This window comes from Cyrtonyx montezumae, unplaced genomic scaffold (assembly GCF_038088225.1).
Source record: "Cyrtonyx montezumae isolate F1298 unplaced genomic scaffold, pur_monq_1.0 scaffold_10, whole genome shotgun sequence".
Lineage (NCBI taxonomy): Eukaryota > Metazoa > Chordata > Aves > Galliformes > Odontophoridae > Cyrtonyx > Cyrtonyx montezumae.
The window spans coordinates 50,599,151-50,616,636 of NW_027071826.1; the positions used below are offsets into that span (position 1 = coordinate 50,599,151).

The 17,486-nt window shown below is 41.7% G+C and overlaps 1 protein-coding gene across 4 annotated transcripts in view; it reads left to right on the plus strand.

The window, feature by feature from the left end:
* The first annotated feature begins 5,482 nt into the window (after positions 1–5,482).
* Positions 5,483–17,486, plus strand: part of TEAD1 (TEA domain transcription factor 1) — a 107,039-nt gene continuing 95,035 nt past the window's right edge. For all 4 annotated transcript variants that reach the window (XM_065755362.1, XM_065755363.1, XM_065755364.1 and 1 more), the window contains exon 1: positions 5,483–5,700. In XM_065755362.1, the coding sequence (XP_065611434.1) occupies positions 5,553–5,700 (148 nt within the window). In that variant the 5' untranslated portion in view covers positions 5,483–5,552. The remainder of the gene's footprint in view (positions 5,701–17,486) is intronic.

A 17,486-nucleotide genomic window follows, 5' to 3' on the forward strand; every position in this document is an offset into this window, starting at 1 on the left:
CATAAATGCAATGAAGTCATTTTGAGCTAATGATTTTGCCATCGAATGCTCTGTAAATGATTTAAGTTTTAACTCATTTACGTTTTATTTTACTGTTATATCCTTTCCTCATAAAACTAAATTAAATATAAAATTGCTTAAATATATAAATATGGTTTCCTTGAAAGTCATGCCATTTGAATGCCTCAAAGAATCAGAAGAATCCATGCATGCTTAAATATTAGTTATGATATCCAGAATACAAATTCATTTTTAAAGAAAAAGTTAATCTTTTATTAAAAAGAAAAGGCTTAATCATATTGCCTGACTTGCATAAATACCACAAAGATACTTTCTCTGGCAAAGTAGAAGCTTCAGTTTGGTTTTATTTGGAAAAAAAGTTAAAGAAATGCTCCAATGAACACAGCAATGCCGTATGCTGCTTCAGCCTGTGAGAAGTCTCCTACCTAAGCTTTTTCTGTGCTCTGTTAGGGAGCAGTTTTCTGTATCCCCTTGGAGGTGCCATGAGAAGAGCTGCTTCTCCACTTTGCTGTTACCTTTTCCTTATTTGAAAATGATTATCTTCTCACATCAGTCTTCTCCAAATTCAAACAAACTCAATTCCTTTCCTGGTAGGTCATGTTTTCTAGATCTGATAACTTTCTTCCCCTGGATCCTCTCCAGCAGTACTTTCCCGAAGTCTTAGCACTCCAGCTGTGGATTTGCACCACTGAACAAAACAGAAGAAGATCCTGTGGGCCTGTAACATTTCAAGCCTTGGGAGAGAACTTGCCATCTGCAAATTTAGAATTAGTTGGTTTTTACTCATCTGCTTGTTATTGTCTTTCTGTTTATAAAAAGCTTGTTGGATTCCCAATCCCGTTGTTTTTGTAGAGCTGAAGCAAAGATGAAGTTGTTCCAAATAAAAAGTATTCTTAGAAGCGTAATTAACCACTTCAGCTTTTGAAATCCTTTCATCAAGGATTAAAGTCTCTCTGACAGATCTGTTTTAGAAATATTGGGCTAGTTGTAAACATTCTTTGGTATCCTTCTGCAGCTATTCATAGCCTGTGTTGTTAACTACACTGGTGCGTTCTCACCTGGAAACTCTTACAAATGCCACTGAAGGTTGCCTCAGAACTGCCTGCTCTCGATTACCTTCAAGCAGTTAGAATTTTAAGACCAAAGAGACAAAATTGTTCATTTTGTTTTCAGCTGTCTCTCAGAACCGAGGCCATGTGTTTGGTCTCCCTTGTATTTCTGTACCACTACCTCCAGAACATAAAACCTCTTCCAGTGGCTATGTGTGTATGCAGGTGATTCCTCCATACCCTTCAGCACCTGTGTGCTGAAATTCAAGAAAATAAGTTAATTGAACATGCAGAAAAAATGGTCTAACATGTGCAGAATGTTAGAAAATAAGATTCAGCTCAAATGGCTGTTGAAAACAGTGTTTGCATGTTACTACTTCATTGCACAAGTACTGAAAGATATGAAACATACCGAGGTCTTAGATCTGCACTTGTCCTACACTTCTGTGAAGAGCTATTCATCTCAGCTGTTGGTCTGTGAGCTGCAACTTTCTGGGCGAGTTCAGGTTTGCGTTGCTCATAAAGTGAATGCATATGAGAACGTTCTACGCAACCAAATAAAGCATTCACTTGATAAGATGTTCCAGACTGCCGTGTGGTTTTGGTTAAATTTGTTGGTTTGATCTGCTCTGTAGCTATCCTTGTTTGTCTGAGTTTTAAATTTTCAACCATGTAAGTAGTCATGTACCTCATGAATGGGTATTTCCTATTAAAAGCATATCTAGAAAATCAGATACCATCCCTAATAGTTTCTGCATTGCTAAATAGAAAATGCCGTGTTGTCTGGGAGGGGAACATACCTCTGTATGGAGAAAAACAGATACTTAGAGTTGAGCGAACTGATTGGAATAGAAAGTAACCACAAGAAGGATGCATTCTGAGTGGCAACTAAAGGAGTTCTCATGCAGGGGAGGCTGTCTTAAAGTAACAGGGAAACTGGCTTCAAGAGGAAAACTGTGGAGAGACCTCTGGAACTGTTGCAGTGTGAATTAAGAAATCTTAGGGCAAAAAAGTTAGCCAAAACATGGTGATTTCTTAAAACTATTGTTTTGGCTGTTGGTGATTTTCTGGGGAGCATGCAGGTGTCTCAGTTTTGGTAAGAGGAAATACAAGCATGAAATTGCCTCTAACAAAGTTAACACAAAGCAAATATAGAGCTCTACATTGTGGTGTGCCCTGTCTGGAAAAGGAACATTTTTGTTTGTTTTTGTTAATTGCCTCCAGGAAATTAACTCTCCCTCAACTAGAACTTGGTATTATGAGGTTTGAAGTTTGTTAATGTAAGGAAGGCAATTTTTTTTTTTTAAATTGAACTGGGAGTCCATATTTCTTCCAGATTTCTAGCTAGTTAGAAATGTGCAACAAAGCTCTTCTATTGACAGCTTGTATTATTTTTGATAATCACGTTGAACTGCAGCATAATAGGTCTGAAATTTTTCATCACAGTTGGATCTTTAGAATTCAAGCTAAGGACAAGGTGGAGCTCCTTTTGATACATTGAGCTGGGCTGGAAGTGATTAAATGAGTAGCTCATTATTTTTCTGAAATAAGAGGGAGCCATTTAGTAGCTGCGGTACCCGGTTTTCTTGATCCTCCAGCTTGTTCTGCAGTGTCAGCATTCACTGAAATGGAAATTCCTAAAAAGAACCTTTGGAGCAGAGGATTTTTGAGGGGGGGAGATTGTTCTCAACCCATATCATACAGATGTTCTGGAAGAAGTGCTTACCTTGTTTTAGAGGCTGCTGTAGTAGCTACTAATACCTCAAGATGATATCCAAGAAGGTAAAAAGGGATGGGAATGGAAAAGATAGCGCAGTAGTGAAAATTCACCAGTAAATTCAGCGCAAGATCTAACATGAATATCAAGTAATATTAATTACTTTTTTGAGCCTCTCTGTTTTCCGTGTACACATTTTAATTATTTTGGCATAATATAATAACAAGAGCTGGTTTATAGGATGATAATAAGACTTGGGGCTATGACTGTGGCAGACCTGGTAAGCAGAGCACTGCTGAGCTGGAGCAAGGCTGCTGGTGGCTGTGCTGTGTGTTGCGGGATGCCGTGCGCGTGACCAAGGAGGGGAAGGATTTCCTCCCCAGTTACCTTCGAAGAGCTGACCTGGTTAACAGTACTGCTCTGTGCTGTCTTCTGGTGAGATGCTGAGCTGAGGTCTTGAGCATGTGAGGTCGATAAAATCTCCTGTAGCCTTTCTCCCGTGCGCTGTGGCAGTAAAACTGAAACCCTGCTAATTATCCTAGTCACCATGTAATTATCTCTCGCTTACCAAAAAATCCCCCTGTATTTGAAGACTTAAGTAGAAATGCTCGTTTTTGTTAGTTCTTGCCCGTTATTGTTGTGCTTCTGTTTCGACTACAAGGTTTAAATCTTGCAAGGGTTCAGTTAAGCCTTCAGCCTTCTGCAAATTGTAAAAGACTGTGTTTGAATGTTTTACAAATATTTCCATCTCCCTCTTTGCAGTGAGTGCTCTTTGGACAATAAGTGGTATATATGAACAGATTTCCCTCCTGCGCCTCATTTGTGTGTAGCTCCCTGTGAATCCATCTGCTGCCTCATTATCAGTTAGTAATAGGCATTCAAGATGCTGTGAACAGCCGTGAGATTACTTGCGGGTAGGGACCAGCATTGTCCTAAGCTGTGCTGGGATGTTCAAACCGGTGCTAATTTTGGAAATGCTTCATTGTGAAAAAAGATGTGCAAGTAGGGAAAGCTCTTGGAAGTTAAGTCTCACATAGCTCATACTTCTGAGCTCCTAGTAGAGCCCAGGGCAGTGGAAATACCCCTTGCTTTAGGAGTTGGACTGGTAATGTCAGTTGGAGAAGTGACGAGAATACTCCCAGTCTACCCGGTCTTAGCTGTGTGTTGTTGTTTTTTTGTTGTTGGTTTGGTTTGGTTTGTTTTTTGCAAGGCCCCATGGCCTCTGATGGACTTGATTGTCAAGTTTGGGATATCCAGTGATTGCTTGGCCTGGGTGACAACCACTGTAAAGGTTTTTTGTGTCAGGGAGATTTTGAGCTCAGAGAGGTGTTTTGTCAGAGGTGCTGCAGCCTCCAGCTTCCCCGTCTCTTCCATTGGGTGTTCGCCATTGTGCTGCTTTTCACATGTTGGTTTAGGACATAGATAAAGCTGTGGTTGTAGATATGGCGTGTCAGCATAGGGATGGGAGCAGGCACATGGAAGGGCCACTATTAACTCCCCTGATAAAATAAACCTTAACAGAACCATAGAATCGTTTGAGTTCTAAAAGACCCTCAAAGATCACCTAGTCCAACTCCCCTGCAGTGAACGGGGACATCCACAGCTAGATCAAGTGCTCAGAGCTTGATCCAACCTGACCTTTAATGTCTCCAGGGTCGTCGCGTCTCTGGGCAACCTGTTCAACTGCCTCACCAGGTTGAGTGCTCCTCCTAGCACAGTGTCCCTTTAACTTAGCTGTTCTATCCTGCACCTTGTTGTGGGAAGGCTCAGTCGCCCCCTTCCCTCTTCAAACTTATTCTAAATCCCTGTCAGTGATCCTTTTCCCATAATCATCCATCAGGCCATGTGCCAAGTAAACTGCCCCGTGGTTGGAAAAGTCAAAATTGTTGCAGTGGCAGTAGCCTGTTAGCTGTGTGTTTTCAGATGGGTACTTGTACTCCAGCACCACTGCTATTTTATGTATGTTAGGATGTTTTAAAGTGTTTAGGGAACTAACTGGATTTTTAAGTGCATGTGCAGCACATGTGTGTTTGAGCACTCCTATCCATTTAGATCACTTAGAGTCACCAAACTACTTCTTTTTTGAAAATAAAGCTGCATTATGCCTAGACTTGCTGAGCCAGATCTGTTCCTGGTGTTATTTCACTGACTTGACAAAGAATTGCACCAGAGATAAATTTGGTCTGGTACAGCAGCTTTTTTGCCTGGAGCAAATCTTTGTAGCAGAGTTGTATTTCTCTCAAAAAATCGAAAAGGAGCACTGACAGATCTGCAGCTCTGGTGGTGTGAGCAGGTGCAGCGATATTAAATTATTTCTTATTAAATAGATTCAGCAACTTGAAGCTTGTAGTTTTTTTCTGCTATGGTTCTGTGACAGAGACCTTTTAAAACAGGCAAAATACACATTTTTTCTTGTATTTCCTTTCTCTGGTAATGTCATTTTAAAGATTTTTGTTCTTATGTAGCTTGTATTCTGGTTGTATTATTAATTTGGGTAAGATCAGAGAAGTAGAGTCCAATTGTGCTGTACTTTTCCTGGGCACTTCCCATGCCACCTTTATTCCCATTAATGCTCAGCTGCTCTTAGCTTAGAAGTAACCAGAAATATTTTCCTGAACTTCCATGCCCTTAATAACTTGTGGACTTGTTTGTTTTGTAGGTTTATTTTCTTTAAGACTCCAAGCTTAAGCTTGGAGACCCCAGCCATCACCATTGAGCCCAGCAGCTGGAGCGGCAGCGAGAGCCCTGCCGAAGATATTGAAAGAATGAGCGATTCTGCAGATAAACCTATTGACAACGATGCAGAAGGTGTCTGGAGCCCTGACATTGAGCAGAGCTTTCAGGAGGCTCTAGCTATCTATCCACCATGTGGGAGGAGGAAAATCATCTTATCAGATGAAGGCAAAATGTATGGTAAGTGGTGCTCAGTTAGCCTTTGGAAATAAATGTCCCTGTACGAGCCATAAAGGCCAGCTTGTTTTCACATGCAGTTCCTGGCTCTGATTTTGGCAATTACAGAGTAAATCTTGATGAAATCTGTGAAGTTGAGGGAGCTCCGCTGGGCTGATGTATTGCTGGTACTTGGAAGCAACATTAGTACCTAACTGTGTTCTTAATGAATGCTATAATTTGCCTAAAATATTTAAAAGGAACTTTTAAATGTGTCATTCCTTGAGCACAGAAAATACTTAAGTGTTTTTCTTTTTTCTTTTTTTATTTAATAAATGGTATAGAAATAGAAATGGGGAACACAGTGGCAGGATCACATGGCAGAAAACGCAGCGTTAAATTGCAAAGTGATAAAGTTCTTGTTGTGTTCAAAATCCTCTTGACAAAAGAGCCAAGTTAGGGATGCTTTTGTGCCTCGCATTATGTTTCCCCATCCCCCCCTCCCACTCCCACACACACACACACACACACACACACACTCTCCTTTTCTCATCACAGACTGCAATAAATCAGATGACGTGCTGACAGCATTCCAAAAAGGCACGCTCCTGCGAAGGGATGCTGACATCTGCACGCACTAGCCAGGGCTAGTTTTCCTGAAGTTGCTCTCACCCCGCTCATCCGAGCTCTCTCTCTCACTCCCAAGGCTTAGCTGCCTTTTCTTTTCCATTTTGCAAACTTTTTGTGGTCTGCAGAGCGTTGCTCCAGCCCCTTACCCTGCAGCAGCAGCTGCCAACGGTGGCCCTGCCCTGGGGGAGCCTAAGGAGAGGTGGCCTCTCTCCCTACCTGGCCGAGTGTCCTGAGGCAGGCAGGGGGCTGTGGGCTCAGCCCTGAGCAGATGGTGCTGCAGCTGCCACCAGCTGTGCCCCCACCCCCCACGTGAGGTCATGGAAACAGGGACACTGCTGCTGCCTCTGGCTCTTTGGAGGCCGGCAGTGGGACCACCCCCCCCTCCCCCTCTCGCCTCCCTGTGCAGCTGCCATGTGACCCAGGCGGCCAGGCGAAGTGTTGGTTCTGGAAAAAGCGAGTTGTGATGAGGCATCTCAGCTGCCCTTGGCAGAAAGTTGCTGGGCCCTGGTTTTCTGCCCGGGTGTTTGCCTTTTGCTTTTTTTTCTCTCTCTTTTTTTTTTTTTTTTCTTTTTTCCTCACTCTTTTTCCAACTTTCCCCCTAGAATAGGGGAATATAATTTCTCTTGTCCTTCCCTCAGCAGTTTCTGCTTGTTTTGATTTCATTTTGTTGTTATTTTCCTTTGGCAAGGGGTTGATTTGCTTAATTAAAAGGTTGTGCTCTTTCTAGGGGGACATAAGCATGTATATACAAACAAGCCTATTGTGTATTTATGCTCAAAAGCTCTACTTAGGCTTGAACAGCCTCATCAGCTCTAATAAGGGTGGCTGCATTTTCTTAAATCAGGATTCACAGCAGTCACCCCTGAAATCTGATTTATGGTGTTCTAAAGCATCCTTTGTGGCATGGTATAAATTAAAGAAATTAACATATTTCTCCATTCACATTGACAATCGCTGATTTAATTTAATGGTTCTTTAATACCGAACCTTAACATTTGTTAAATTATATATACATAGGAGACTATTTATGAGTATCTAATTGCTGATTACTACTGCTAGCTAATAACAGCATAAACATGTATGTGTATCTCATGTATTTATGCTCATCCTAAATCAAATAACGTTAACTTTTCAGTCAGGAAAAGGAAGCGTGTGTATTATGCTGAAAACTTGACTTAAAGCGTTGTCCTGGTCAGGAAAGGAAAAAAAATGTGTTAGGAAGTGTGGGATCCTGAATTAGTAGAATTTACATGCTGACTTTGCAGTGGATGAACTCATGTTTTCATTCTTCAAGCTGAGTAACTGCTTTGTAGTGCTGGAGGATTTATTGAAACCATGCTAGGTTTCTGAGGACTTTATAATAGAGTCTTATGGCCCTGAGAGCATAATTGTTCTCCAAGGATTTTGAAATCAAAACAGTGTAAGTGTTTTAGATTCTGTGTGGCATAATGAAAATAATTTAAGGCCTTTTAGTGGCATACCAAGTTTATTTCACTTACAAGAGAGACGTTGCAATATCTCTAAGCTTCCATAGTGTTGAGGGATATTGTAATATGTCAGTAATTCATGAACCATGTAAGACAAAAGGTCAGGAGAGCACCGTTTCATTTTCTGACTGCAATTGCCTTTAGATGTAGGCACTAGAACAAATATGATCTTTACGGAGGCAAATACAATGATCACTCTGTGTGGATTAAGTTAAGCAATTGTACTTTTTTTATCTTTGGAGATGAGCAGGGAGTTTGCTGGAAGAAGCACTGCAAGTCTTTGCCTTTAATTTAATGAGAGCTTTGTGACATTCATGTAACCAAAAGCTGGAGTTTCTTTGCTGTTCTTGGTTGTGATTGGAGGAACGCTGGTGGATGTCCCTCACCTCCCCAGCAGCCCAAGTTGTTTCAGCTGTCTGCTACAGCTGTGATCTGGAACTTGAAGGAGAAAGGAAAGAAAGGAAAGGGTGTTTCCTTCCTTCTCTCCTTGCCTTCCCAAGAGGTAACTTAGGGCAGCAGACATCAATGGGAATGATAGATTGTCTTGAGGAACATTGGGACCCCTTGGCAGGAGAGGGGTAGCGTGATGTGGTGCTTTGTTGCCCTGCAGCACCCTTAGGTTTAAGGACTAAGTCATGACCTGTGTGAAGCTGTGAGCGTTTTGAGCTGCTGCTCGCTCTGCTGTCTGTCCTGGGCTAGGACTCCCTGAAGAAGCCCCCAGAGAACAAAACAAAGACTTAATGAAATTGTTATTTTTGAATTTTTAGGAAATTATTGGGTAAGAAGCAAAGATGCTTGTTTTGGTTCAGAGGGGGCAAATTCCAGGAATCCTAGTTTGGAAATTCTTGAGAGAAAGGGAGTGCACAGTAAGGCCAAGGGACAAGTGATAAGGTTTCTGTAGGAAAGTGCTGCCTAGCAGCATCCCTCTTCCCCCTTTCCAGTGTGCGTGTGTGCTCCAGGTGATCTTACAGTTTCAGCCTTGCTGCTAGTACAGTATGGACTAGTAAACGGAATGAAAAAGGGTAAGGAGGGAATGAATAGAGGAAGGCATTAAGCAGGGCAAGGGGGCACATCCAGAACTTGATGCTCTGACTCCCCATGGAAGTAGTTAAGCTACGCTTGTGTAAGGCTTCCCTCTTAGACTCACTTTCATTTGTCTTGCAAGATATTGGTAAGATATTTTTAATTTGTACTGTGTAAAAAACTTCAGCATAAACTGCAAGCCTCATCCACTAGAATGAGGTGGGACAGATACCCTATGATTTATTTTATTTCAGAGCTGCATTTCTGTGTCCTTGTCTACCTACGCATAGTAAAACTAGCCCTTTAGAGGGCATTGGCTGTCCTGCATTTATACTTCGCTCAAATTGTTTGTCTTTTGCTGTTGACAGTTCAGTTGTTCATAGCAATTCCTGTGAACTCACTTGTTGGCAGGGTATTTGCCTGTGCTTGTCTTTGCTCCTGGGAGAGTGCTTTGGAAAACTTTAGAAGAATGAGAGCTGCTGTGAAACGCAGCCATACTTCTATCCCTGGTGTAATACTGAAGTCACCAGAGTTACGGTGGGAATGGATTTGGCCACAGGTGCATGCTTTCTTCGTTTGAAGAGTAGCTATACCAAGATGCAGCTTCAGTGCAGCCAAAGTAATATACATTGCCAGCAAGTGCACTGCCCATGGATGTGCAGCCAGCTGCGTTGCTAACTTAGCCTTGAGATAGCAAAGATAGCTTTTGCCTTTAAGATGGGGAAGTAGGTTGCTGGTGATTTTTTGCAACATGTAAGCAGCTCTTCATTTATAAATGGAATTATTCATCATGATTTGTGTTAGATGTGTTCATCTGTGCAACAGAACTACTTAAGAGAGCGTTAATGATAACTTAAGAAGGAGGCTTTGTAATGTGTTGTGTCACGTTACAAAGATGACTAAGTGCTATTTAACATGAGAAGGTGCACAGAATCATCACATCACAGAATCGCCAAGGTTGGAAAAGACCTACAAGATCATCCAGTGCAACCATCTGCCTGTCACCGGTAGCTCTCACTAAGTCATGTTCCTCAATAGCAGCCTTTCAGAACTTTTGTATATATTTATTAGGTCATGGATAAAATCTCTCAGCTCGAATTGCCACGATAGGGAAGGAAAAATGATACTTTCATAAAAATTTCTCTTTAGATGATCAGACTTCTATACAGTGAGTAATAATATTCAATTCAAAGCACCTCGTATAAATTGAATATTAAGATTGGACTTTGATGCCTCAGCAAGAGAAATCCAGTTCTGTGAATCATTTGATTCTGTAGGTAACTGCTATTATTAGGTGTCTCAGCTTTTGTTAGGAAAGTGCAAGGTAACTAGCTTTATGAAGAACACAGTAACATGTTACAAATTATTTTTACTATTGGCTTTTAATTTTAAAAGTTCCATGCAAGTTACTGCCTCTATAAAGACATCAGTACCTTATAAAGTTTCCCGGGTATTAATTATATTTGAATGTGAATAAGGTATTTGTAATGATGAAATACCAGATGTGAAGTATCAAGTTGCACGTTTATGCATCTGTTACTGCAGTGGTTTTACAGTGATAGGCTATTTTTGGTTTTCTTTCCTCTCTTTTTTGGTCTCACAGCAACATACACAAAATGCACTGGAGATAGGGCTTCTATTTTGAATGTCACTATTTGGGTTTCTTAGATTGTAAACAAGTCTGTCTAGAAACATTCCTGCAATCCTTTGATTGCACACTGCATTACGTCATTGCACAGTGCATGCATGAAGGCAGGCTGCAAGCATGTGCTGAGCAATTGGCAGTCAGTTGAAGGTGAAGAAAATGAGGGCCCTAAGAGATGGTGTCTGTTTGAAAAGTGTCTGTATGGTGTTCGATGGTGTCTGTGTGAACAAGTCTGCCTATAAGGATTTTTGTAATCCAGTCATGTTCTTGCAACATTTTGTGTTTGCAGGAAGGTAGCCTGCTTGTGTGAGGTGAACAGTTGGCACTACTGCCATTAGAAATGAAGGGTATGGGGCTTGCTTGTTGTGTAGGACTTCTGGAATGTGGGGGAACAATGTTTAGTCTTTCTATTTGGCTTTCAAGAGTAAATTGTCAACAGCTGAGTCTTGGCAAGATGGAGATTCTTTATTTTTATGGCCCACTGCTGCCATAAGCTGCTATTCTCATGAGAAAATCTAAGTAGGACCATAAGAGCTGTGCACGATAAGGATATCAAGTCCTGCCTGGGGAGCAGGCAGATGAGAGCAGTCTGTGGGAAGCACTTTGTCTCAAAGTGTGAGTAATGCTGTGCAGGGTCATCCATGGCACTCCCTTTGGCTGTGTAGGTTCAGGAGAATGCTGTGTTCCAAAGGAAGCTGGAAATAATACTGGCAAGTTTTACTGAAAAATTAGGCACCAAAAAGAGCAGGACATCCTTTGGAAGTGCTTTTTAGCACTTTGCTTTCTTTGTTCTCCATATCTTGTCTTCAGTCATAGATAGAAAGACAGAATTACAGAAAGTTGTTACTATCCTGCTCGTGGGAGGCAACATCGAGTAAACTGTATGGGTGGTACTCAAGTTTTCCAGTGTACAGTAAGTACCTTTGTATAGAGGAGTTACGAGCAGCGTTAGTTCTTGCCTGGAACTAAGTGTAAGCAAGTTCAGATCAGGCCTTTTGCCAATTAGGAGTCATTGAATGGCTATTCCTTTTCAAATGTCTATTCTAAATAGAATAAGAGGATGTTTTTCCTTTATAACATTGTCCCTTCAGTAAAACCCTTCTTCAGAAATGTTGCGTGTTAGAATGAGAGCACTGATGTAGTGCAACCTCCCTGGAACATCCAATATCTGTTTAGGAGGTAGTTTAGTATGATTTATACTAGTTCACTTTTCTTCGAGCTCTGATTTCACAAGATGAATTTGCGATCCTGTTATCGCAGAGGCTTAGTTTTGCAGCCTTAAGAAATAGGGTTTTCCCACTAGGGAGGTAGGTAAAACAGCCTTGATTAGATTGTTCTAATGTGTTAGTTGACTGTGTAGTACTGAGAGGTTAAGAAAGTTGGAAATCCAGCATGTAAATAATGTAAAAGGAAATGTACTCATTTCTTTGAGCTGATTTCTTACAGAACTGTGATGGCATCGTGCATGACAGGGTGAATATCATCTGGTGCACACAACCTGGGAAATAGTTTGAAGTGAGACCCCCAACACACCTAGGGTTTATGATGGTCTGTCAGGTTTGGAATCATTTTTATTATACCAATGAGGTTATGGAAGAAGCGTCTCCTCTTTCACCAACTTCAAGTGCCAGCTGAATTGTCTTGCACAATCCTAGCAGGATTCCACTGATCCATATCCCCCATCAAGTGCTTATATGAGGGTGTGGAAGGTGAGCTATACATTCGTGTCAGACACCACTGTTCTAAGCGGCTTTACAGAAGCAGAAGATGCAGGAAAATGTAGAAATTGTTATTTTCATATAGAGAGGGACCTGGATGGTGGAGGGAGCATTTCACTTGGCCAAGTAACGAATGAAAAACAGTTGACAATTGGCCTGTGCACTGCCACCACAGTGGCTTGTACAAAGGGCTGCTGGAATTTAAGACTCCTGGCTGGCTTTTCAAGGCAGGCAGCGCTGGGGCTACTGAGGTGAGTGGTGAAAGCCAGGCATCCGAACCACACTGGGAGGGAAACTTCATCCTAGCCTTCTCTCACTCCCCTAGTAGATTTTCACACTATGGGTATGATTGTAAATAACATGGGGAACAGGAAGCAGTGGCTACATGAAAAACTTTTTACAGCATCTTTGGCTTTCTGGAGATGTGCATTTTCCCAGAGAAATGTGTTTATGTCCTTCCCTGAACCTCTCAGGAGCAAACCCAGATAACCGTTGGAGAGTAAATGCAGTGGTTGTGACATGAGTCTTACACAATTCCCTGAGGGCCGTGCTATTCAAAATTAGTATGTATCGTAACTGTGTCTTACAGGGATTTCCTCACAAATGCACGCAGGATTTTTTTGTGATACCCTTGAGAAGTTGTAGTCATACCACTGCATGAATATTTTCCTATCCTACAAACAGTTTAATGTGGGACACTTGGCCTGGAACATCAGAGAGAAGCACTCCAGTGTTTGGGCTTCCAGATGATTTTAGTCTGACCATATAGTTTAAAGAATTGGACATTAATGGATTAACAGTTTACAGACCTTCAGTGGAAGGAATGATTTAGCTAATAGAAGAAGCTTCCTCTGAAGCTTTTTTTTTTTTTTGCTTTTGTTCTAGGCAGACAAAATTTTACAGTGGATGATTAAAGCAGATGTTTTTGTGAGCAAAATTGACACAAATTAGAGGAAGGAGGAGAGAGATGAACATAAATATGCTAATACTATGTCATGAATGCTCTTTTAAATGTAGGGAAGTAGCATGGTTTGTTGGACCCATTGTACGAGGGACAACAATGCATCCCGGATACACGAGGAAATTGAAATCCTGAGAGAACATTACACACCATGGGAGTTGCTGGGGATGTCAGTCAAACACCATTGCAATGTTACCTACAGAGGGCTCAAATAAGCACTGTTAATAGAAACTGTGGTCAATACACACATTCTCTACTGTTGGAAGTCAGCATCACTATCGCAACTGCTTAATTACAGCCTTCCTACAACAGCCATCTCCAGCTGGGTCAGGTCTCCTGAGGATTTTCCTGGATACAGGCAGATTTTATGCTTTTACTGAGGTCTCTCTAGCTCATTCTGGAAGAATTAAAAAAAAAAAAAAAAAGGCAGGAGAAATCCAGAAGCGAAGAGTCCTGCCCTCACACAATCTGGGAACTTGCCAAAATTGTGTAGTTAGCACAGAATTTGGCCTACTTTTGTATGAGGGCTCTAAGCTTGCTCAAGGTTACTGTATGTATAAGCCATCAAAACAGATTTGAGTATCAACCCAATTCTTTGGTTGTCCTCCTCAGAAGAGATAAGATGGGGGCCCAGATAGGCATGATTTTGCATTCAGCTCGGGCTGAGTGTTGGCTTTTCTGCAGTTCAGGCAGCAAACTCAGGGTCTGAGAATTCTGGAGAAAGTGGCAAAGGATGTACGCTGGTGGGTGATAGCAACCATATTCCAGTAATCAGTGTGAAACTAAGTGAACTAAATACGCTAAATTTGCGTTACGAGCTTATTTGCATAAAGTTGCTTCAGTTTTGAATGCTTATATGCTAACATCAACTGGTGTTTGGCTAGAATAGAAAAGAAGAGCATTACTTAAATAGAAATTATTAAATTGTTAGCAGTACTGTGGGTGGTAGGGATGAGAGATGAAGAAAGCGTCTTCAGCTGCTTGGATTCAGCATCAGAGTTTTACTTCTGAAGTAACAGGTAACTATGCTGTCTTAGGTACTGGGAAAATGTTCCAGTTCTGTTTGGTTGAAGGTGGCAGACTCACTCTTTGTGGATATTGTTGACAACAGAGAAGTAGAAAATAATTTGCTGTAGTAAAAATAGTCTTTGAATTAGTTTAAGAGATGCTAGAGTTACCAGGTCACATGAAGGCATTTAATTCTTAGAACAAGAATTGCATTTTCATTCATTTAGTACTTCCGTAGCCTGTTAGCAATAAACCTTCTAGCACAATGATGAAATAAATGCTTGCAAATAGGTGCCTACATACGTATGCACACGTCTGTGAGGAAGTGCATGTGTACATAATCTGTTCCACCCAAGTGAAATTTAAAAGACCTCAGTGAGGAGGTGTGCTCAGAACCAGGTAGCCACCGCCTGGCTGTCAGCCTTTCCCCTCTGCTGCAGTGGCTGACCGCATCCCACCGGGTGAGCTCTCTGCAAAAAAATGCTGTGATTCTTATTCATAGCAGTTGTATGTTGGCATATATTTAGATAGGTGAGGTATGTGGGCATATATTGTACGTTACATGTATCACACATGAGTGTGTGATGTATTTTTAGCTATAGGAGGTCTAATCACCAGAGGTTGTGAAGTGCTGAGGAGAATTGCTGTAAGGGATAGCGTGCAGAGGAGCCACCCGCAGAATTTTCCATCCTGTGCGACAGTGACAGAAGATTCCTGGGTCTGTAACAGGATTTCTAGAGGAGTGTCACTAGCAGATGTGACACTTAGAAAGCCCTGGGATCTCCCAGCTCTGTGTGGGAGCAGCTGTGCCCAGCTCTAGCTAGTGCTGGCCCTGGGGCATGTGGTGCTGGTGTGGGTGACTGGGGGCGGGGTGGGGTAGGGAGGGGAAGCACAGCAGAGATGCATTGGGGCTGGAAATAGTGAGCAGAGAGACGAGTGAGGTAACAATGCAATGAAAAAAGACTCCTATTAAAAATATGAGACAGGAAGTTTTACAAGCTGCCTTTACCTCAACGAAGAAAAGAAGTACAGAGGGATTAAATAACTTGTCCAATGTCATCAAGAGCTTTATAGCAAAGCAGGGAATTGAGTTCCCCCTCCTCATCCCTCCTGGTGCCACCTATGGGTTTAATGCTAAAGGGGCCCCTTTCACAGTTAATCCAGTGATCCTTGGGAAGCTTAGGGCGACTGTGGCAAAACCACGTTTCCTGCACCACATCCTGTGCGCTGGGAGAGCAGGCTGCATCTTCTTAAAAGTCCAGTCTCTGCGTAATGTGACCACAGGATGCCTTGTGCTCCTGGTAAGGGAGTTGGCTAAATGCCATTTTATTATTATTAGGCATTTGTTTAATATAGCAGTGCCTTGAAACCAAACATGAAAAGGCCCTCGTGGTGCCTGTATAAATAATGGGCATCTATAAGGAGCTTAACTTCTATATGGAGAAGAGAGAGAAGGTGGGTGGAAGAATGAGGCAGTATTTAGCACGATGTTGATGCTCTGTGAGATGACGTGAAGGGTGGCCCGTCCACAGAGTAATATAGAGACTGGTGAAAATAAGATGATTTAATTTGTTCATAACATCATTATTCAAGGAACAGAAAAGTATGTAGCTTATCCAGAGACATAATCTAAGAGGTCTTTACTCTGTGCCAAGCTAAAATTCTGCTATTTAATTACAGATTTAGAAAATATCCTGGGCTCAATTTCCTCCTCAGTTACACTGTTATAAATCTAATGGAGTTGTTAAAGATTTATGGCAGTGTAACTGAAGGCAGAATTGGGTCCCTTATGCTTAAAACTTAGTTTGCCACGTAAGTAATAATTTCTGTTTTCTAGGCAAGAGTTTAAGAATCTTACAGACCTCTGTTTCTGTAAAAGAAATATGAACTACAGCAGCTTGGGTGAGTGATTAATGCTGGAAGGGATGTCTTGGGGCAATCTGAATTGGCTGGTGTGGTAAATCCATGTGCAATTCAGATTTAGGATCTGTTTGCAGATGCCTCATAATTTAAAATGTCAAAAAACCCCAAACCTTAGGCCTTCATGTAGTAAATTAATACGCTTCTTGTTCAGTGTGCAGCAAGCTTTGCTTAAGTAATAGCCTCATATGAGGTGTGAACTCATCTCTTTCCCCTTAGTAGGGACTTAACTTCAAAACTGATTGTGACCTTTTAAATCCTAGCAGAGTTTAAATCGTTAAAAAAATCTCTCTTTTGATTTGTTAAGGCTTTTAATGTACAACTTACATAAAGGAAAAATGTTGCCTTATTTATGCAAGCTTTAAGACTTACGTTAGCATAGATGTACCTGTTGGCTGGTTTGACAGGTGAGTTAGGACGTGTCTGTGCTCTGTATGGAGGTGCCTGGTCTGCACAACTGGTGCCATCATTCTGTTTCACTGTAACGGTCGATTGGCTCTGTGAAAACAAAGCCCATGCGTAGAAGCTGTGGATCTCGCAAGGCAGTGCCTCAAGTCAGATCTCTGTTGAGCCCCACTGCAGGGGACTCCTGCCTGGCAGGAGCAGCCAAGGGGCTGGAGGGCTGGGTGTGGGGCTCCTCATGGCCCACTGGTGGGACTTGGTGGTCCTAGTTGAGCCTGGGTTTGCTTGGGCTTCTGGAGTCTCACACAGCAGCTCTGCAAACTAGGAGCTATGCTGGGCAAGGTTTGTGCCGCTTCTGATAGTGTCGTGGACTTTTCAGTGCATTATAGAAGTAATATAATACCCAGCTGGCCCAAAATGTAAGCACCATAAAATAAGGTAGACCAGCTACCTCAGGGTAGCTCATTCTAATTGAAACTCAGTATTAAGGTCCAAGGCCTCTGTTGGAGAACTTTGAAAGGAATTGAAGAATTACTTATTCTGAGTGTTGTAAGCTAATAATTTTTAAGATGTAAGCAAGAATAAGAAGTTGGGTACATTATATTGTCTTAAAAATGATTTTTCAGTGGCATTTTTATTGGCTGTGAAAGCAGTAACTCTGGATGAACGTAAATCATTTCAATGTTTAGCACAGCGCTGATTCATGATACCTGTGGCTCCTAAATATGCACCTTGTTTGTTTTTAAAATACTGATGGGTCATTAATTACCTAAAAATTAGTTCAAATTTAACCAAATAAACCACCCTGTTGTCATTTCTGGAGGTATTTTGCAACCTAAGCAAAGGCTCAGGTATTCCAGATATGATAGATGTGCAGATTGCATAAGGCATTATGCGTTGCTCACTCTAAGATACAGAGTCCTGTCTGCCCTTAAACCCTTTGTTCTCTTGGCTGAATGCAGTTAATTAGCAACCGTCTCCATAGCAACTGCTTCATAGTCCAAAAACATTGTCTC